This window comes from Sander vitreus, chromosome 9, assembly GCF_031162955.1.
Source record: "Sander vitreus isolate 19-12246 chromosome 9, sanVit1, whole genome shotgun sequence".
In the NCBI taxonomy this organism is placed as follows: domain Eukaryota; kingdom Metazoa; phylum Chordata; class Actinopteri; order Perciformes; family Percidae; genus Sander; species Sander vitreus.
In genome coordinates, this window is record NC_135863.1 from 22,395,269 (window position 1) to 22,418,019 (window position 22,751).

Genomic DNA, 22,751 nt, shown 5'->3' on the forward strand with positions numbered 1-22,751 from the left:
TCGCTATTCAAAATGGCACCGTCTTAATCAGGAAGTGGAGAAAACAACTAAGAAGAATAAGTTGGATAAAACCCCTTATTTCTGTTACTTTGACGCGAGTCTTCGTTTAAAACCCACCGGTGTGCTCGTGGTTTGGATTGAGAATAAGAAACATATTAACGGTAAGTGTAATTCGAGGATATTGTGAAAAGGCAAGCGACACATCGGCAGTTGCTTTAGAACAAGATGCCTCTCCTAGGCGCACACGATTTTCACGAAGGGCTACACCGGTTCTTTAGCGGTTGCCTTTAGTTTAGCGGTATCTTAGGCGACGATATCGCTAAACTTTATATGAGTTGAGACCAAGGGATATTGTAATAACGTCACCTGTAAGTTAGCAAATGAAAAGACACACGGTGTTACTGATATCTTCGGCATTACTATGCCACCGTCAAGAAAGGCCAGCAGCTAAACAAGCTAACGTTAGCTAGTTACTACGTAGCTAGCTAACGTTAATAAGCTATTGCTTTGATATTAACGTGAGTTAACCAGCAAGTAATGTGGCTCATCACAAAATTCCGTGCTAACGTTTCTTTTAAAAGAGTAGCATGCACGTTTGTGTGCTTGCTAACGTTAAAACAACTATTTATTTATCACATTGTCTTCAGCAAACTAACTAGTTAGACAGCGACGTTAATCCAATAACAAACACAGGCCATGTACAAATCGAACATACCCAAAGTCAGAAAACGGCTATGCTAACCTAGCTAGCTAGCTAGCTAGCACAATTGGCTATTTGATGTATGCCTAGTATTATTAAACTAGAGTAGGATCTTGCTATGTTTTCCGTCCGGTATTATTGGCCTAGAAATTGAAGTGGACAATGCAGAAATGCGTTGTACCCAACGTTAGTTTTCTTGCTAGCGCTTGTAAATGTACCGTTTGTCGATCGGCAAGCTACCAGTAGTGGCAGTAACATTGTAACGTATAGCCTTGGCTGCTGCCTTTCTTTGTGCTGTGCTGAGACCAATGTGCCTCTGTACCTTTCTTTAGAAGAAGGCACATTTCGGCTTACTACGGTAATGGTTGTGTGGAAACGTTGCACAAAGTCCACTTAAATGTATGCGCACTTTAATGCGAAAACATGTAAATATTGGCTAACGCTAGAAGAATTGCAGATGGATTGATGGATTCGTAGTTGAATTGCAGGAATGGCAATGTAGCTAATGTTTTAGTATAATCTCAGCACACCTTGAGTTAACGTTAGTTAAAAAATAATGTAGATCTCACAAAGCTTTCAGATGTATAGCCCCAGATTGTGCCTGTCATTACATTTATAAATGATCAGCGTAGTAGTTGTAGGTTAGTAATACTATACGACTTAATAACAAACTTTGGTCGGCTTACATAAGTGGTAGCCGAAACTAACTGTAAACATTGTATGTAACTCATGTATGTATCCCCAAATACTTTCACATGAATTATACGGTGTTGGAACTGAGTATGCATCAGCTTAAGCATTAATGCTCAGAAAGAAGCGCCTGTTTTGTGTGTAATTAAGTGTACCCTGCATTATGCCACTGTACCAACATGCTGTGAGTGATACACTAGGGGTAAAAATGTCACTTGTTTTCTTGAATTGCATTACTTGATAATAAACTGACCTGAAAATATAGGGCTTAATATATGACAGATACAAATGCATACTGGGATATTTGGGGGTGACTCAGAAAACTGGAGGAGTGACCAGAAGGAAATGAAAATAGCTTTCAAAGCTGTCCCCTCTAGTTCTTTGTCTTTCCTGCAATTTTCACTCTTTAGTTTCCAGTGTGTCTGTTGCCTGCAGCCAAGGCTAGTCGGGCCTCATGCAAGCCTTGACATAGTAGGTTGCTATGGTGGCTGGCTTATTTTTCTAATTATGTCATTTCCCCCCCTTACCCTATTTAGTAACTGTAAATGACATGCTAGGTTCCTGTCTTTTACCCTTAATCCCAGTGACATGGTCAATGGCCTTGGTGTCACTTGCTATCAAATCCCTCTTGCAGACAGGTCTATCTCTCCCTCCCAATATAGTGTTTTATAGCAACTGGCAGGCTGTTTTACTATTGGATTGTCAAGCAGAAATACAGGCTAAAAACACACTGCTCTTTTTTTGTTTCACCAGGCCACAACCTAGACTACTCAAATTTATTTTATTTACAGCTGTCCTCAGATAAAACCCTACAAGCAGGGAAATGGCTTCATCACATGGTTCCCTTTTTTGTTTTGTTCTGTCTTTTAGTGTAACTGAAATAATTGTAATTCAAAAACTAGTTGACATTTTTCACACATATAATATTGGCTACTATTGGCAACCAGCGTGCAATGTAATATTTTCAGGATTTGTGCAAATACCTGCCCCCTGTCCATGGCTGCAGAAGCAGTCATAGTAAAGGTAACTTCTGAAAAGATGAATGTAGGTGAGAGTAAAGTGGCATGTTTGTGCTGCACAGCTCGCCTTTTTCCAATTTCCCACTGTGTCAGACAATTAATGGCTGGCTGCCCCGCAGCAACTCACTCAACAGTCCACTGGATCTGTTGATACTGTGTTAAAAGCCTACAGGATATGTACAGTGAAGTAGAACATAGGGGTATTTCACAAAGCAGGATGAGCAAGTTGGTCCAGATAAATTATCTTAAATGTAATAGTCTGGTTTTGTTTAACGCATTCAGATAGTTGTCACCAGGAAATAGCATACTCTTTTTATTTATTTTTTTATTTTTTTGTTTGGGACATTAGTTTTTGAAACACTCACTGGTGGAGTGAGTTCAAACAAATGTGATCTATGGCTCAACCATGGCTCATGCCCCCTGCTCTTTGTGACTTGGCCTCCATCCTCCCTCTGCCTTCATCTTTGCTAGCCCGTTTTTCTCCCCTCTCCAATTGGTGCCAGTGATAAATCTAATTTATGGCCCGTGGGCTGATTAGAGTGAGAGAGAGAGAAATGAGGAGTGGAGGAGGGGGATCAGGGCTAGGTAATACATTTGATTCAGTTCCTGCTTTCCCGGAATCTGGCCTTCATTAGATCATAGTTCATGTATTAAACATAACATGGATGATTGGTCAGAAGAGAGTGTAGTTAAATTTTTTGAGAGGTGCACGTCAGGCTAGGGCGTAGGGTCCGTCGTAGGGTTGGTATCTCCACGTACCTACGGCGTTGATTTAACACAGAAGCATGAATTGGCCTTTACTATTTCTCCTGCAGTTGAAAAGACAGTTGAATAACCATCAAACATACTTTTTGGAGAGACAGATGCTCTTTTCCTCCTCCTCTGCATTTCAGTATTTGCGGCAGTAAACCTAGAAGTAGGGCTACTCTAGTATCGATTTTTGACCATTGTAAGACAAGGGGAAAACATTTCTCTTTGTTTAATATCATTAAATGTAAAGTTAGGGCTTGCTGTCGGGTTCCTGACTCACTTTAAAAAAGACGGAGAGAAAAAAAAAGCGAGCCAGCAGCCACACTAAACTTTTTTTTTTTTTTTAAAGATTTTTTTTTGGGCATTTCTATGCTAATTTCAGCACTTGTGTACTGATATCGCGAGACAACTTTTTACCGAGAAATATCGTAACGTTTTAGTATTGCGACATCTTGTGGGACGAGATCTCGTCACACCTCGAGTGTCCCTTGGGGAGAGATAAACATCAGTCAATAAATATTGGACATTCTATTCTGACTCCACGCTTCTCCCAGCCAGTGTATTTGCGCTGTTGACAGTTGGGTTTATTTGTCTTAGCTTATCTTTGTCCTTATAAAGAGCCCAGCCTACAATCCTATACTATTCTACAGACTAAAGAAAAAAATCACTGTTTGGTACAGATCCTAGTAAAAATCACACTAATCATTTTAATTTCCTTTAATTTTTATATATATATATATATATAATTTTAGATTATTTGTTTGGCATTTTGGGCCTTTACTTGATAGGACAGTATAGGGGATAAGAAAGGGGACGGGGTGACATGCAGCAAAGGACCGGCTGCTACGGCGAGGACTGAACCTCTGTATATGGGCGCACTCTCCACCGGGTGAGCTACCCAGGCGGCCAATTTTAATATTTTTCAATGAAAATGAGAATGATACAAAAATGATCATTCCCTCCAGTATCGTAAATCATACTGCAGTTGCAATATATTAGTATATAATATTAGTCAAAAATAATCCCAATTAGATATTTTCCTATTAGGAGTGACCCCATATAGTCGTCTATTCGACAATTGGATCTAAGGAGCCTGATTCGTCGCAGCTGTGGAAAATGTGCTTATGAATCAAACGATCATTCCATTTTAGATATAACTGCTTAGTTTCTCCCAATAAATCATATTATGGGATTAAATATATTTTGGAATATATTTATTAATTGGAGCACTCGCATAAGAATGTGGCACTAGCAGAGCGCTAAACTTTTTTTAATTTATGAATGATTCTCTGTTAAAATCAGCAGGGGGAGGGGCGTCTGGATGGATCATCTGGTAGAGCGTGCGCCCCATGTAAGGAGGCTTGGTCCTTGGTCCTTTGATTCTGACCCACGGCCCTTTGCTGCATGTCATTCCCCCCCCTCAGGTCTTCAGCTGTCCTATCTAATAAAGGCCTACAATTCCCCCCAAAAAAAAGATCTGCAGGGGGTAGAGCTTTGAAACACATGGATGTATAACAAACATAGATACAGCGTTGGAGGTGGGCCCCATTTATTCCTATGAGAGTTGCTAAGTGGCGCATGAAGCCTAAAAAGTTAAACGGTAACTTCGGGTTTTTTCAACCTGGACCCTATTTTCCTATGTTTTTGTGTCTAAGTGACTGATAGGAACAACAATCTTTGACATTGGTCCGTTATAAAACAAGACCGCTGCTGTCAACAGTCAGCGAAACAAGCTACGATGTAAGTTATGGGTCAATTGTGTAGCTTCTATCAACGTTCACAAAATTGCTTGTTTTGCCGTTGTCAATCTCAGAGTAATATTCTAAATGTCTGACAACATTATAGAAAGGATCTTACCCTTCTGTTAAAGAGTAAGATCCTTTTTTTAAACATAAAAACATCCGCGAAATAGAGTTTGCTAAAGCCAACAGACTCCATGTAAATAAACTGTAATTGTAGCATCGTAAAATACACATCGTTCAAAGTCGACAGAAACAAAATAAAACTATGAAAAGCCGTTTTGGGTCATCTTTGCACTTTTCCAACAATCACAACTATACTATACTACTACTATACTAAACAAAATAAACACATAGTTTACCGATTTACATGTGAAAATATGCTGGGTAAATGTATCTGGTGGGTTAAGCGCTAGCGACCTCAGAGCTGTTACTGGAACAGAAAAGTCTTAAAGAGGTTTTAAAAAGTAGTAGCTCTGTTGTGTATGGTGTAACAGCAATACTAAATATTTACTATTGCTGTTTACTAAGTATTATCCGATTACTCGATTAATCAATGGAATAATCTGTAGAATACTCGATTACTAAAATAATTGATAGCTGCAGCCCTAGTCACGTTTCATTTAGTTGCCCGTCAGTGGCGTTGTAACCTTTCACGATCTAGTTACTCGTAACTTCCGTCAAAACATGGGCACCCAGATGCTACATACGAGAGTAATTATAAATCAAAAAATGTCACAGAAAGAAATACTGCATCCAAAATGCATCATTTTGTGATTAATTACATGCCACTTTGCAACACAGTAATACAGCAGAAACCTTATTTATTGATACATCAATATTAATCCAGCTTAATGTTACTACAGTGTATGTGCTGGTTGACAAGTAGCTAGCTAACATTAATGCTAGCTAATGCTTGGTGGATAACATCATAGGGTTACAACATCGTTCAACACGCTCATCAAGTTAGTAGTAGTATGATTGTTTTGACCATGGATAAAAGCAGCACTGTGCTAACCCACGAATAAGTTCACTAGTAAAGTTAACGTTAGCTGTATAGATAGACGATTAATCTAATGCTAATTTAGCCAACTAGCACACTCCGGTCTGCCTGCCTCACCCCCCCGGCACAAAGAGACATCATTCGGGATGATAGCTGACAACACAGCTGGGACATGTAGCAGTAGCTACTTACCGTTAACCTCAGCCGGTGCCTATTACGCTAACGGCAGTTTAATGAAGCGTCGGGAAATGGAGAATATCAGACCCAGGCATCCTAGTCACAACATCAGCCATCCATAATGTTAACTAGCTAGCTACGTCTCCGTAAACGCTAACGTTGTCTGTACCGAAAATCTCCTCCCTGCCGAGTCTTTACAGTTAGCTAGCTACATTAACCCGACAACAGGTGTGTTAAGCACCAAAACGAATAGTTGAGATTACAGAAAAGTGAAGGGGGAGATCGGGCAGTTGGGAGATGTTCTGCTACTGCAACAGGCATCGAACATCATCGCCATCGCAGAGATCCCCCCAGCAATCCCCACCCACACCCGTCTCTCAGCCACGTTGAGTAGCTAGCTAGCGTTACAACAAACCCCGTCCGCCCGGTAAAATCCAAAAGGTGACATTGGCATGTGAAATATACTGTGATAGTGTGGTAAAACCTGCTAACGTTAGCCGCTAATGTTAGCTTGCCGGCTCACTTGCTAACTGGTCAGCCAGCTACCAATTGAATCAAGAAAAACGTAATTATGTTGGGGAAACTGCAGCTATTTTATTAGCATGACATGAATAAACGTTACTAAACGTAATGTGAATAAACTTGAATGGATAAACTCGTCCGTGAACAGATGCATTCTAATCATAGACTGTATATAGAAGATTCTAATCAACGATAGCGTTTAGCAATAAAAACTCCCATAATTCCACGCAACTTCCCTACGTCATCAAACGTCTGTGTTTACAATCCATTGTTTTGGTTGAGAGACCCCTAGCGGCAGAAAGTTACATATTGTACGTTTTAATCATGCGACTGTGCCTCCAAAGCTCCAAGCTGGGTGTTTTCAGCAGAGCGCTTGCATTTTCAGCTAGGAACAATGTGTTTGTGGACAGGCGGTCTTATGAAAGTGATTGTCCGATTGTGTTTTTGACCCCTTTTGTTTTGTCTTCCACTTAATCACTTTTACATCATTTTTCGAGAACAAATCGTGCCTGTAAGGCACATTTTCTGCATGGTTTACTGGCTTGCAGTGGTTTTGGTGTTCAAGAGTATGATCACAGCATCAGATAATACCAGACAGATGAACTGAATTGAACTGATGTAGCGTTGCAAAGTGGCACAGATGGACAGACACAGACAGGCTCCCTGACGCTGTGCATGTGGTGCAATATTATCCTGCCTGCCAGAGAAGTGAGGTCAATCTGAGTGGAGCAGAGTACTGTTTGGATTTGAACAGCAGCAGGGAAGAGTTCAGAAAACGGAATCACTTATATTGTCAACTTCACTTATAGAATTTCACTCTCCTGTGTTTTTATTTTCAGCATGACAAAATATTATTTTTTGGTAATGCCATTTTTAATTAGGAGTACAAGATATATTCTAAGACACAGGTTTGCTTCAGTTCCCATTTCAGGATAAGCTTCAGTAGGTGCTCAAGAATGCCTCCTGCTTGGATATATGTACTAAGCAACATGATATTTGGACAAATGGACTTACAATTTCTGTTTGTAACATCACAACATGCATGTTTAAAACCTGTCTTGTATCCTGCACTCTAGTGCAGTAGTCCAGATTTTGCTTCTATGTGCTATGTTGCTTGCTTGTGAAATGTGCATCTCATAGCTTCTGCCTGGTATTTTGACGGCCTCTGATTTACCAAGACTGAGAGGAGTGGGTAGGGGGTGGAGTCAGGGAACCAGCTGCCTCCAATCAGCATCAGAATCCAACTTTGGGTCAGGCTGGGTGAACATAAGGAAAATAGGGACATGGCTAGCACATGACTAAAGAGAGATTGTGATGGAAATAGCAAAACAACAGGCTATCACTAGAAAGAAGAAAAGAGGAATAATGATGGAGGCAATATCACTGAGAAAATATGGGGCCAGTGATGGCAACAATATAGAGTGGGAGGGTGGCAGAAATGGAGAGGGAGATGGTTCACATTTTGAAAATGGAAAGGGCTGATGTGAGTAGACTACAGCAGTAAAGGTGGGATTTATCTGATGCACAGTGATAAAGTATAGTCTACCACAAGGAAACAAGGGGAATGGAGGAGCAGTGCTGTTTATGGGCAGATGTTTCTACATTAAAAGGCAACATTGCATTTAGTGATCGTTAAAGGTGGAGTCTGGAGAAAGATTGTTGATATTTGAACTCAACACCCAAACGAATACACCCCTCCTGTCAGTGCGCCGTCAGATTTACCATCCCTCTCGCCCCCACTGCCTTTCTCTTTATACATCCGTGGCCTATCCCCTGTCCTGTGCATGAGGACTAACAGATTTGTTTTCTCCAGCGCACGCACACACAACAGACAGCTAGCGGACTGCGAGGAGATACGCTGAATTTCACAAAAAGTGTATTGGATTAGAATCACAGGCTCCATCTTTCTTTTTCTTTTTATTATTTATCTGCGATTGGAAGTCTGATAATATTATTATTTTTTTAAGATTATTTGTTTGCCTTTAATTGATTGGACAGCTGTAGACAGGAAAGGGGGGAAGAGGGGGGGACGACATGCAGCAATGAGCTGCGGGTTTGAATTGAACCCAGGCCACTGTGGTAAGGACTGAGCCTTGGTACATGGGGCGCACACTCAACCAGGTCAGCTACCAGGGCGCCCCTGATAATATTATAATTTGACAGACATGATATTATAAAGACAAAAATATAATTTTTATTTGGTCTGCAGTTACACAGCATATATTGCCCCTTTCTTCCATTTGGCTTCTTTGCATCAGCCGAGTCAGAAACAGATGAAAAATACACACTTTGCATTTATAGCTTTTGAGAAAATGAATACAGAATCAATAGCTTGCTCATTAATTACGTGCACAAGCTAATTGCTATTGCTATGCCCGGCCCTCGGTATTCAATGAGTACTTTGTATGCAAATTTGTTTAGGTAAAATAAGCTATTGTCTGTTCACCTAACTAGCAGTTAAACCAGGGCATTAACAAGTAGAGAGCCACACTCAGCTAGCATGTGTCATCATCGTCCTTCTATTCTGAGGAATTAGATGTCAGAGGAAAACGGGGCAAAGAAGCAGCTAAGTGGATCCTTCTCTCTGATCTAGTCAGCCTTTGATCTATTTCTGGTGGGTGCTGGTGGTAGAAGTAGAGGGATTTGCTCCTGAAATGAGTGTCATCAAGCCATTGCAAACCCGTGTTTGTGATCTTTTCCTACTTCTCTGCACTTTGCAGTGCTATGGTCTTTGTCAAACAATTTTCTGCCCTCGCCTGTCTGTCCTCTTTATTTACCACAACAAAGGCATCCTCTGAGCCACGAGCGCTTGATTAGGTTTTCTCCTTCATGGATAAGTCGCTTTAATGTCTCATTCAGCTCGTGTTTGTGGGCACAAAGATATTTATCATCACGGCAAAATGGTGCTGAATAGCCACTTGAAGTGGGTTGATGAGAATCTAATTAAGATTAATCGTTATCCCTTTTGTAAGTAACTACATCTTTGAACCCTGCCTTTCAGTCAGACCAAATCATTCAAATGACTGCCCGTTTGTTCAATGTGTTCCTGTGTGCTGTCCCAGTCCAGAGAGCACCTTTGATAAATATTTAAACGGGCGAAATGCAATAACAACGGGCTCTTAAAACCCAATTTGTTTCTATTTCCCGGCTTTTGATAAGACTGCAGATTCGGTTACACAGTCATCCGATCATTATTCTCTATACAGTGTCCTACCCAGTTTCTGGGCTGTCCACAGCCCCTTTATTGCAATGTCTGCAATACTGAAATTGTGGTTGTGGGAAGCGGAACAGAAACAGATTGGTACCTAATATCTATGTTCTTTCATTTATGTGCTTAAGGGTATGTGTCGTGTGTGTGTTTCTGATTGTGCGCACAGAGGCAGGTATAGACCTTTTGTGTTGAAAAAGGTGCTGATTAATAATGTAGCGTGTTTTGAATGACGAAGCCCTGCGTTTCCCTGGGAAGTAACTTGTTCCTTTTATGAATATTTCATTATAGTAGCTAATTAATCCAGTCAGTCTAGGCAATCATAACTAACTAAAAGCCCCCTTGCTGGTGTAAGGCAGCTGGGCCTAAATCTTCTCTAACCTGATTACTGGTGATGCTGATGGACTCCGATTCGTGATGAGTTGGTGTTGTTTATTGGATTGAATGATTGATGTCAGCCAGCTTGTTAGTTGGGAAGACAGATGCAGACTACAGCAGGAGAGGGACAGAGGGCTGTTGCATGAGAAACCTTTGTGTACTATAGAGACAGAGCACATTTAAGTCCTGCCCCCCGGGGGGGGGGGGGGCAGAACAGAACTCTCCGCTCTCCATTGATTTGTATTGCATGAAGGTGCCTCCTCGTCAATTTCATCTGCTAGCAAACAACAGAAAAATGCCTAAAAGCTGCTGTGTGGTGATATTGACTACTAGCAGGGTAAATAACCCATAACTGGATCCCACAGTCTTCAATTTCTTCCTGCTGATTCATCACATCTGTATCCACTTTTGTTTTCATAAAAGCTCAGTTTTTTGGGTCGGCAGCTTATAAAAACTTAAGTTATGGGTTATTTACACTGCTAGTAGTTTATATCACCACACAGCAGCTTTTAGTTCTTTGTTTGCTAGCAGACAAAATTGACGAGGAGGCACCTTCACGCAATACAAATCAACGGAGAGCGGAGAATTGTCCTTCCACTCAGACTTATAGACTCATACACTATAGCAACAGGTGTGTCCGTACAGGACTTGTTCAGCCAGTACTGCTCTGCACTTGACTGAGCTTACAGACACAAAGATAAACCCATACATGTAAGTGACATACAGTATATTGACTTGAAAAAGTTTCGATCGATGAGGAGGTGGCGCATCGTGATGCATCTGGATATCGATTCGAATCGTTGACAGGATAATTGTAATGGAATCGTGAGACCAGTGAAAATTCACACCCCTATGTCCCACACAGTTATACTGTCTCTAGCAAGTAAGTCAACTTGTGTGGACACAAAAGAAAGCGGGATAATGACTATGCTTCTGTCTTAACCTTAGCAGAAGGACAGTGTTTTCTCCCTGCCATACATTTCCTTTTAGCATTACAAGTGCCACTGCATTTAAACCGACACATGCACACATACGTGTTCTGTAGCCAAAGCATACATGTGTTTTACGACTATATCACCCAAATGCCTATTAATGTCATACGTAAATGCAAATAATTTAGTTAGTGTGTGTGTGTGGAAGTATGATTACATATCAACATGTGAGTGCATTGGGAGTGGGATGGCACACGCGCCAGGCAGGGTGGTTGTTCTCCTCGTGAGCGTTAATCGTGATTTAGCAGCTTAAGGAAGTCACACTTCCCTGGATGATCCCCATGTGCTCTGGCCACCAATGACACTAACAAAAGGCCACCAGCATACAACCAGGCAGTCCTTCCTACCACAGACTGCATTTGACCTCTCACCTAATGTACTTCCTGCACAAGTTGAGTAGTGAAATCATATAAACTCACATCTTGTGTTTTTGAAGTGACAGAAGCATGCTGCTTGTTAACCTCTGTCTGGCTGACAGACACAGTGACTCATGCAGCCAAAGGCAAGCAACTGGCCTCGAATGTCGCCACATTGCTAGAAACACTGTTTCCAACGTCACTAAATCTTAATGTATGCACTCCTTCTGTCCAGATAAGTCAGTCTGTGTATTTTGTATAGCACCTGGTGTATGGGCTTGTTTCAGTTTTTAAAGATTTTACTGGACTTGAAATGGCCTAATCTCCCTGCAGTGAGCTTTTGCACCAGGCCACCCACAGAGAGAAAGAGAGAGAGAGAGACAGACATGGGAGGGGGTTGTACAAAAACCAGCAGTAACCTTTGAAGTAATTAACAGATTTAACAGATTACACTGCAAAAGACTCTTTCTCTCTCTGTACTGCTTATAACAAAGGTTGTGTGTGTTATTTTAAAATGGCCACAGAGGACATACACAGACATTTTACTTATCTTAATACAGACTATAAATCCAGATATTGCAAAAAAAGACATATTTTTAAATAACTGAGCAGTGTTATAAAAATGACTTGTGTGTGCTGCTTTTTGATGAATGAACTCCTTGTGTTCCTTTTTGCTGCAGTGGGCATGTTTGGTTCTTTATCTTTTGTTTTCTTTCTCCTTTTATCTCCTACCCTCTTTCCCCTACTGATAGCTTTCTTTATCACCTCGCTCTTTTTGTTCATGCTAGGAGTAGTAAGGGGTTTTGCTGTTTTCTAGTAATGAGAAGCCTTACAGGAAGGAGATATGTGGGACCACTTTTACAATGATCAGTATCGATTATCCCCAGAAGCTCGGAGGGGTGGGGTGTTCGGTAACAGGGGACAGCAAAAGACAGACATTTCTTCTATTGCTAAGAGACAATAACTAGCATGGTGGGGAGTGACGTGGCTACGGGTGATGGAATGACAGCACCTGTCTGCTCAGGCTAATCAGGAGTGGGTTTTCAGCTGTCACACTTGTTGATCAACTCATTCTGTCGGCTGAGGAATGTATACTACTACTAGCCTATACTTCTGTTACTACTACTACTATTACTAATAATTTTCACTAATTATGTATTCTGGCTTTCAGTGGTATATTGCTGAAATGAGCTTTACTCTACTGAATGTGCATTCAGACTGCTGTCACAGATTAATCCCTGGATGTGATTTGAGACTACAACTGTAGTTTCATACACGGCACTGCAGAACCACAGAATTCAATAGAATAACACAGAATTACATTAAATAAAGTGACAAAATTAAGTTTCAGTTTAGTTTCTTTCTCTCGCTCACCCACGCAGTCTCTCTCTCCTCCCTGTGCGCTTTTTTTTTATGGTAGTTGGGAAGTCCATTACATAAATGTACAGTGTTACACCCAAGTAAATCATGATTGAAGGAGGGTTGTCAACCCAGCTCAGATACTGCACATTGACCCATTCAGATTGAGCACAAATGTGCATTTAACTTGCGTTTGGCCTGCATGTTGACTGAAAGGGGGTATAGTAATATATGAAGACCTACGACCCAAATGAACTGGCAAGACGCTTAGGAACCTTTGATGCATCAGCCTTATTCGTGTTTTGCATGGAGTACAATTCTGCAACACACAAAGGGGCCTCACAAGGCTCTCGATACACACTCCCTGACTGCCCTGAGCTGCTTTGCTTTTCTGTGCCTGCTTTTATCTGGATCTTTGAGGCTGGAAGCTGTCCATAATACATAGACTTTTGCTTAAGACCACTGGTCTAGAAAGTATACTAGTTGGTTCTTTGCTTTGGTCTTCACATTTGCATCACCCTTATCCAGACAGTATCGCACTGGCAGCTTGAGGGTAAAATGGCCTCCCTTTGTGTGTATTGGCTATGCAAGTGCTGAATATGTTGGGGTCAGGTCTCTGTCTCTCTCTCACATGCACACAAAGGCCTTCTTATTTAGACCCTCATGAACTCTATTAGGATTTATTACCTCAGCTTTGTCCCCAGTGAACACGTCTGGCCTGTGTTCCAGATTGGGTGCAAACTGAAGGAAGGGAGAGGGGAAGGAAGGTAACAGTTTGGTTAGTTTAAGGCAAGGGAGTGTTACTGACATTACACAGACATGCATTGTGGAGTGCAGAGAGATAGGATTGATTCAGCAGTCCAAATGGTGAGATATTTGTTACTTGTCAGCCTAAATGTAAAATAGAATTCATGTTTTAAGGGCTGTCCCAAACAATTATTTTTTTAAACGATTAATCTAGCGATTATTTTTTCGATTAGTCGACTAATCTAACGATACATTTTTCGATTTGCGATTATTTTCCCGTTGCTCAATTATTAACAATTAACACAAAACAAATTTCAACAAGGTTCAAATCTCTATTTATTAAAATAGTTTAACACTGCACAATCCTACAACAAAATAAAGTCACTTTCAGGAGGAATACAAAAATAAAAACTTTAAGTAAACAGAGCAAGTGCAAAAAGAGTAGCCTGTATTTGCTTTTTTTAGTAGTAGGTCAAATAATGAATAAGCTCTTCCTTCATCCAAGCTCTTTGCCCTTTAATCTTACAGTAATAAAAAGTGCAATTTTAGCAACATATGAAATCAGATGTATCAAATAAATCCAACATAAAACAAATTAACATTTCAAGTCACTTTCAGGAGGAATGCACAAATAATTTTTTTTTATTTTTTTTTTTCAGTTAAAGTGCAATTTTTCTCTCTCCTTTTCTAAGGGAATTATGAGCCCGAGCCTAATTTAAACCCGACAATTTTTTTTATATGTGGGCCGTTATAACTGACATTATAAAGGACTCGTGAGATATCTGAAACGATCTGGCCTGGTTGCGCAATTATCGAAGACAGTGCTACAGATGGGGGAGACACAGCACAGTTTACCTCACACTCAAGTCAGTGCAGGACACACTGTACACGGGTGAGCTACGGGAGAAGCTGGAGAGGCAAAGGTGAGCAGAACTTAGGGTGTTTTGCTGCTGTTATCCTGACTTAGGGATCATTTTACAAAGTCTACAGACTAACAACGTTGTTGTTTGCATTAAGAGTAAAATACTCCCACACTTGAGAAGACCATGCGCAAGCCTTTTTCTCAACGTGTTGTTGAACTTGCGAGGAATCCATACTTGCGCTGTTGCTGGAGGCAGCCGGTTATTTTTTAGATTTCTACGTATGACGTGTCGACGCAAATTATTTGTGTCGACGCATTTACATAATCGATGAAGTTGACTACGTCGATGAATCGTCCCAGTCCTGATTTCATACACATTATTCCATATTGTACTGTCATAAAACCTTAGTGTTAGGCAGCAGAAGTACAAGCCGCATGCGTGCATGCATGCGAAAGACTGGAGCCTTGTTGGCATTGCAGTGAGCGTTCTGCCTGTGTCCAGGCTGGTCTAGCTAGTCTAACCTGTCATTATATCCGGCACGCTCAGCTTGAGCTGTTAAAACACACACACACACACACACACACACACACACACACACACACACACAGCTAGTACTATGTACACTAATATCTAGTGCCTGCTTACACTTTTGATTGTGAAAATTAATAATTGTGTGTCACATTTAGTCTAGGCTTTCTAAATATATAATAACACAAAATCAAACGATCTGCACCAACAACAAATAAGTCGTGTAAGTCATAATATTCATGTCAAATATCACTACGTTCATAATCAGTTGCTATACCTTAGAATAGGCCTGTTCCTCTGCCTCCCAGCCTGCATGCTTTGTTGTGGACCTCCTGTTGGGATTTTAATTGGTCCTCTGATGAATGTTGAACCCTCAGTGATGTTAGATCACAACCAGCTAATAAGGGCTGTCCATCAATAAATATGCTCACTACATTATGAATAAGATCTGAATTCAGTTTGTGTGGTGACAAAGACAACTAGAATCATTCTTGAGATGGAAGACCAATTATTTGTCTATAATCTGCTTCATATTATAAAAGTTACTCATTTAACACTGTAAAACATTTTTTATGTTCTTTATTTTCATACAATTTGAAGTGTTTGAATTAATATCTTCTTGTCAAATTAACGTGTTTATAGTTTAAGGGCAGACTTATTGCTTTTTAAGGTCTATTTTAGTTTACTCTGTTTACTGTTTGTTAAATTGAAAGCATTATACAACATTTTATAATAATTAATATAGTCAGTTTACATGAAGTGTACTTTTATCTCCTGTCCATTGTCAGCCAATGTTACAGCTCTTTCATTGTGTGTTCTTCTAATGGAGGGCATTGCAGATTAGCCTCACTTTATTTATTGGTACTCTTTGTACTATCTCATACTGATTTCCCGTTAAATAACAACAGCACGTGTAAAAGCATATGGCCATTGAAATAGGCAAATGCTAGACCTCAGTGACTCTTTACACATGCTTTTATACACATCCAAAATGTTGATGTGGTATCACTATGTCTGCTGGAACCAATTCCCTGCTACTCTTCTAATGTCTCTTTGCCCTTCTTTCCCTCTCCTCTACATCCCTCCATATCTGCTGTCTTCCTCAGGTCATGGAAAGCGCTTGCCCTTGTTAGAAGTACTATCTCAGACACAGCCAACGCGTGTGCGGCGGTCGGAGGGTGCATAGCCTAAGTCAGCTGGTGGTCATGTGTGAAGCTCTGGTCTGATGCCCACCCTGCCCTCAGCGCTGGCCATGGACGGGGAGAACTACCTGCATCCAGAAGGCCCTCAGCTGGACAGCAGCTTGTTCTCTGTGGCCACCTCTAACATGGAGGTATGCTATGGGATTTTATCTGCATTTATTTAGACGCTATATGCATCTTCAATTAACGTGGGTTTTTTTTTCTTTCTTGTCGTCATGTCCATGTGTCTGTATTGTGTTTGTGGGAGACATAGGTTCACGTATTTGGCGGGGGGTTTAGGGGTCCTCAAGAAAATGAAAGTTGTTCAATAAAAAGAAATGCAATTTGACATCATTTTGGACCAATATTATTACTATATCTGTGTCTAAAATGTTGGAAAAGCTAGAGCAGATAATAAATAAATAAATAACACTCAAAATGCTTAAAGGTGCGCTGCCACACAAAACTGTTTTTACTTGTATTTTTTGAAATATATTAGGTCCATATGTGTTTGTGTTATGTCGTGAATGTGAACATGAACTGCAACCGCCTCTGTCAGCTCTAGCCACTGAAAAGAAATAAGTGGAGAAATCAGGCCAATTAGAAAAGCTGGTCAGTCTGACATCATGTTGCCTGAGCTCATTACTATTCATGAGCTTGCCCAGTTGCGCTGGGTAAAGGATGCTGATAGCCAGGCTCTCATTGGCTAGCTGTTAGCCAATCAGAGTCAAGCAGCTTAGCTCGTTGAATATTAATGAGGCTGCAGGCTTTCTATACCACGCTGGAATGGCTTGAAACAAGGTAACCAAGGCATTTTTTCCACAACATTTTTTACAGAGTCCATGGTAGAACTTCAGACATTACCACAAAGTAATGAAATACCTGTGGCAGGGCACCTTTTAAAGACAAAACTTGTCTAGTCCGCTGGGGACCAACTACAGGTGAAACGCAGAAAATTAGAATATCAAAAGTTCATTTATTTCAGTAATTCAACTTAAAAGGTGAAACTAATATATTATTATAGACTCATTACATGCAAAGCGAGATATTTCAAGCCTTTATTTGTTATAATTTTGATGGTTATGGCTTACAGCTTATGAAAACTCCATCTCAGAAAATTAGAATATTGTGAAAAGGTTCAATATTATAGGTTCAAAGTGTTGCACTCTAATCAGCTAATTAACCCAAAACACCTGCAAAGGGTTCCTGAGCCTTTAAATGGTCTCTCAGTCTGGTTCAGTAGATTTCACAATCATGGGGAAGACCTGACAGTTGTGCAGAAAACCATCATTGACAGCCTCCACAAGGAGGGAAAGCCTCAAAAGGTAATTTGGATGTTGTCAAAGTGCTGTATGGGAAATGTGGGGAAGAAAAAGGTGCACAAGCAGCAGGGATGACGCAGCCTGGAGAGGATTGTCAGGAAAAGGCCATTCAAAAGTGTGGGGGGGCTTCACAAGGAGTGGACTGAGGCTGGAGTTACATCATCAAGAGCCACCACACACAGATGGATCCTGGACATGGGCTTCAAATGTCGTATTCCTCTTGTCAAGCACAACAACAACGTCAGAAGCATCTTACCTGGGCTAAAGAAAAAAAGAACTGGTCTGTTGCTCAGTGGTCCAAAGTCGTCTTTTCTGATGAGAGCAAATTTTGCATCTCATTTGGAAACCAAGGTCCCAGAGTCTGGAGGAAGAATGGAGAGGCACAGAATCCAAGATGCTTGAAGTCCAGTGTGAAGTGTCCACAGTCTGTTGATTTGGGGAGCCATGTCATCTGCTGTTGGTCCACTGTGCTTTATTATTCCCAGAGTAGGGGTGGACAATATATATCGTCTACAATAATATCGTCATTGTTGTGTTAACAATGTGCAAATTGACATTATCGAGTATTTAAATTACTTAGAAAAAAACACTTCAAACCACGTGTTAAAAGTGTAGAGTGGTAGAAGGGGCGACAAAGATGGTGGCGTGCGATTGTGCAGCGGCTCCTAGCTCTCCTGTCGGTGTATATTTATGTTTTTGTTTTTTGTTTGTAACGTTCCCATGTCGAGGTCTTACTAACAAGTATAGCCACACTGAACTAATAAATATAGGACTACGATACAACACAGCCATTACAAGAGCCTTCCAGGCGGCTCATAACATCCCGGAGGATATAGCCAGACCACCAGGCGCTCCGGGGATTGTTGTTTTTGAGAAGCAGAAGCAAGCCCAGCTAAGGAAACTACAACACAGACCTCCACTGCCAAGCCTCCTCAGCATAGCACAACGAACAACTACACACGGAACTGCTGCATGATGATTTTCACCGAAACCATGGCTAAACCTCCTCATCCCGGACGCCGCTGTTAGCGCTCGATGGTGTTTTTTGCCTCCAATGGCGCCTTCCAGGCAGCTAAGCCTAACCCTAAACATAACCATTGCCACGCTGCCTGGAAGGCATCCTTAAAGTCTGTACTACCCAGCTTTTTCCAGCATGTAGATTGTGCTACTAGAGGGAAGAACACACTAGACCATGTATACTCTAACATCAAGAAAGCATACAGAACTGTGCCTCTCCCTCACCTGGGCCAGTCGGATCACATCCAACTACTCCTGATCCCTGCATACATCCCGGTCAGAAGGACTATACAGCCAAGTAAAAGGACTATCAGAACCTGACCTGACACTGCCCCTATCCCATCTCCAGGACTGCTTCCAATAAGGACATGGTTGTGTGCAATATGTTACAGAACAGAGCCCCTTATTAGTATTATGATTTAATCTTGCTTGTATGCTGCACAATTTACATTACAGCAGAGGTGTACAACTGAATGTTTACTCAGAGTTCAATGTTCCTACACTAGTTCAATTAGTATTTTGTATGTCTGAATTGTTTTTACTTGAATACTTACATTTTAAAGAAAATAAATAAGAACTGTTTTCATTCAACATTGTGCCCATTATTATCATCAGTAAAAACACATTTTCAAAAGATATTGTCTAATTATTGTTATTGTCAAAATCTGTCAAAAAAATATTGCCAAAAATATTGGGATATTATTTTTTGTCCATATCGCCCACCCCTAATCCAGAGTCATCGCAGCCGTCTTACCAGGACATTTTAGAGCACTTCATGCTTCTTTCAGCAGACAAGCCTTTTTTCTTTTTAAGATTATTTTTTTGGGGCTTTTCCCTTTTATTTATACAGTGATAGTGGATAGACATGAAAGGGGGAGAGACATGGGGGACGACACGCAGCAAAGGGCAGCAGGTCGGATTCAAACCTGCGCCGCTGCAGGACTCAGCCAACATGGGGGCGAACGCTCTTACTGGGTGAGCTAGAGGCCGCCCCAGCAGACAAGCTTTATGGAGATGCTGACTTCATTTTCCAGCAGGACTTGGCACCTGCCCACACTGCCAAAAGTACCAAAACCTGGTTCAATGACCATGGGATTACTGTGCTTGGTTGGCCAGCAAACTCACCTGACCTGAACTCCATAGAGAATCTAGGGGGCATTGCCAAGAGAAATATGAGAGATATGAGATTGAACAATGCAGAAGAGCTGAAGGCCGCTACTGAGCATCCTAGTCTTCCATAAGACCTCAGTAGTGCCACAGGCTGATAGCATCCATGCCACACCGCATTAAGGCAGTAATTCATGCAAAAGGGATCCAAACCAAGTACTGAGTACATATGCATGATTATACTTTTCAGAGGACCGACATTTTTCTTGTCTGAGATTTTTAATTTGGGGTTTTCATAAGCTGTAAGCCATAATCATCAAAATTATAACAAAGAGTTGAAATATCTCGCTTTGCATGTAATGAGTCTATAATAATATATTAGTTTCATCTTTTAAGTTGAATTACTGAAATAAATGAACTTTTGCACGATATTCTAATTTTCCGGGTTTCACCTGTACAACCATTAGATGTGAGAAAAGTTATTTAGTCAGTTTTGATTCTCACTTTGATTTCACATTTATTCGGCTTAGGTGGAGCCCAAAACGGCTCGGGTGCTGCACCTAAGCCTTATAATTGTAGGGAAAACCCTGCAAATGCAAATCAAATGTTCTACTCACTTTTATGTTAGCTTGCTATTTATGAAAGTCAAATACATTTCTTAAAGTAAACTTAAAGTTCACCTCTTGCTCTTATAGGATATGTTTAGCATTTTGTTTAAAGTATTACAGTATTTTCTAAATAGCGCTAGGGGTCAAGCCCAAAAGACTGCTCAAATGTATTAATTGCATGTTGTGTAAGTTTGTAAGTACAGAACAATGCATTCTTACATTGGAGTGGATGCTCTACCTAAACATAAAGGTTGAAACAATGCCAGTAGTAGTCATCTACAAATGTGTGGGGAAAGGAAGTGATCCTACTTGTGCATTGCCAGTCACAAGCAAATCAAATAAAATTCCGTTCACCTCCACTATGAAGTAGCGACAGGAATTCAAAAGAATTTCCCAAAACCTCAGCTCATAAAACAGAAACGCTCGATGGTGTTTTAAGCCTCCTTTTTTTTCCTCACAATCGGGCATGGCAATATGCACTGGTGATGATAGTATTATCTTGCACTGAATTGTAAATATAACAAATAAAGTGTGATACAGCTTGCTGTTCATTTTGCCAAAACATTTATCACTGAAGGGATGAACACACACAACCTGCTATTTTTTAACATTATGTTAAAAAAAAGCTTAAGATGTTCAGTGTTATGTTTCTATGCTTTTTTTGTAACATGACAGATTTTCATTTTGTTCCATTTTAGAGTTCAATATATGCCTCCTCTGGTTCCTGGGTACCCTACTCTCAGCAGGCTGGATACAGCATACACTGCCCTATGCAATCTGGAAACCAGTAAGTAAATACAAACTCACAAACACTTTTGACAATACCATGCATAATCGTAAGCTGAGAATGACAGGATATCAGCTGAAAACATGACCAGTGACGTGAACGGTAAGTTTGAAGTAACTTTTGACACTAGTTCATACATGGTGCCTGAGAACTTTCCATAACACATTTCCAGTACTCACAGCAGGCATTGGCTTTTAGATTGAGGGATGCTGCTTCACAGTAAAATTGAGGCTACGTTTTAAAGTGTTTGAACAGGGCCTAAAGCTTTTCAGACACTTCTTATGTTGATTGACTATTAATTATTACATATTATTGGATCCCATTATTGCATTCCTGACACTTGACCTAACACAATCAGTCCAATATCTCACTTTTAACCTGAGACGACACCACACACTCTCCTTTCTCAGACCTCCTTCATTTCCTGTAGCAGCTGGCCTGGTGACGGCCTTACTAGGAGGTTAATCTCAACATCTTGCATTCTCTGCTCTGTTTTAATGACCTCACCACTAAATGAGAGATGTTTGTCTCTTTGCTCCCACATGAGGTGTGTCTGTGTGCATAAGAGAATATGTAATTCAAAGGCTGTCCAACATCTTGTCTGCTCTGTATGTAGTATAAGCAGCACGTCAACAGAGCCGAAGCGGCTGCAATCCTTGTCTGTTTACATTGCATCCGCTGAACCACAGGATTGCTGTGCACTTACAGTAGAATACCTTTTGACAAAGATCACAGCCCAATACACTATCAATGTAGTTAAAAGATGCAGCTGAGCCATCTACCTATCTGAATTGGTCAACATGCATTTTCTTACAGAGCTTTGATTCAACGTGCTTGGGTGCTGGTCTGACTTTTGCTTGGCTTTTGTAAATGGGTGTTTCTGTTAGAGATGGATTTCATTTATAATAAAAACTTCTTCAAGACGAGAGCGAAACCAAGAGACAGAAGACACTGGTATGTAGGCAAAAGAGAGAGACTAAACCGAAACTCCTGTCATGTACTTTTAGTGTGTAGCAGTGTCTTCTAACAGCAAAGAACAGGTATTAACTGTAATATCAATCTCATATTAATGGTCATATGTTTTCTGTATGAAAGTGTGTCTGCATTTTGGCTGTGCAGTAACTGTGAACTATGTATGGCAGTTATCAGAAAGCCCTACCATGATAACTATCAGTGTCTTAAAAACTGTAAACATCAACATATTATTTTTACTAATGCGGTTAGGAATAAGGAATGTGTGGATTGAATTTGAGATCTATGTGGGTGTGTATATCGGTTTTGTGATTCAATAGATACAACTTCTTATTTTAAAGACAAGATTTTGTGCTATTTGAGTCAAAACTAAAATGACTTACAATTACCTGTGTCATACTAAACACTCAACTCATGAAGTGTGTGTGACGTGAGAGCACGGTCTGTTGTTTTCAGGTTCACTCAAAGAAGGATTTTCTGACTCATCACTCTCTGTCTTACAGTGTACACACATATTGTGTCTGTGGTTTAGAACAAGATTGGGGCGATTGAATATCATCTTGTGACTTCATTATTGTGTTGTAAATGCCCTGATCCAGCAAGAGAAACGTCCTGTGGTTTGAAGAGGTTTTGATTCAGCATTATTCTCTGCCAGTAAATGTTTTGTCCCAGAGGAACAAGACATGTTGGACTATTATCGGGAGGTAACTCTTTTTCGGTTCTGTT

The 22,751-nt window shown here is 40.6% G+C and overlaps 1 protein-coding gene across 2 annotated transcripts in view; it reads left to right on the forward strand.

Annotated features, from left to right (window-relative positions):
* sbno2b (strawberry notch homolog 2b) overlaps positions 1-22,751 on the forward strand; it is a 71,444-nt gene continuing 48,693 nt past the window's right edge. For both annotated transcript variants that reach the window (XM_078259303.1, XM_078259304.1), the window contains exons 1-3: positions 1-161; positions 16,138-16,364; positions 20,965-21,053. In XM_078259303.1, the coding sequence (XP_078115429.1) occupies positions 16,257-16,364; positions 20,965-21,053 (197 nt within the window). In that variant the 5' untranslated portion in view covers positions 1-161; positions 16,138-16,256. The remainder of the gene's footprint in view (positions 162-16,137; positions 16,365-20,964; positions 21,054-22,751) is intronic.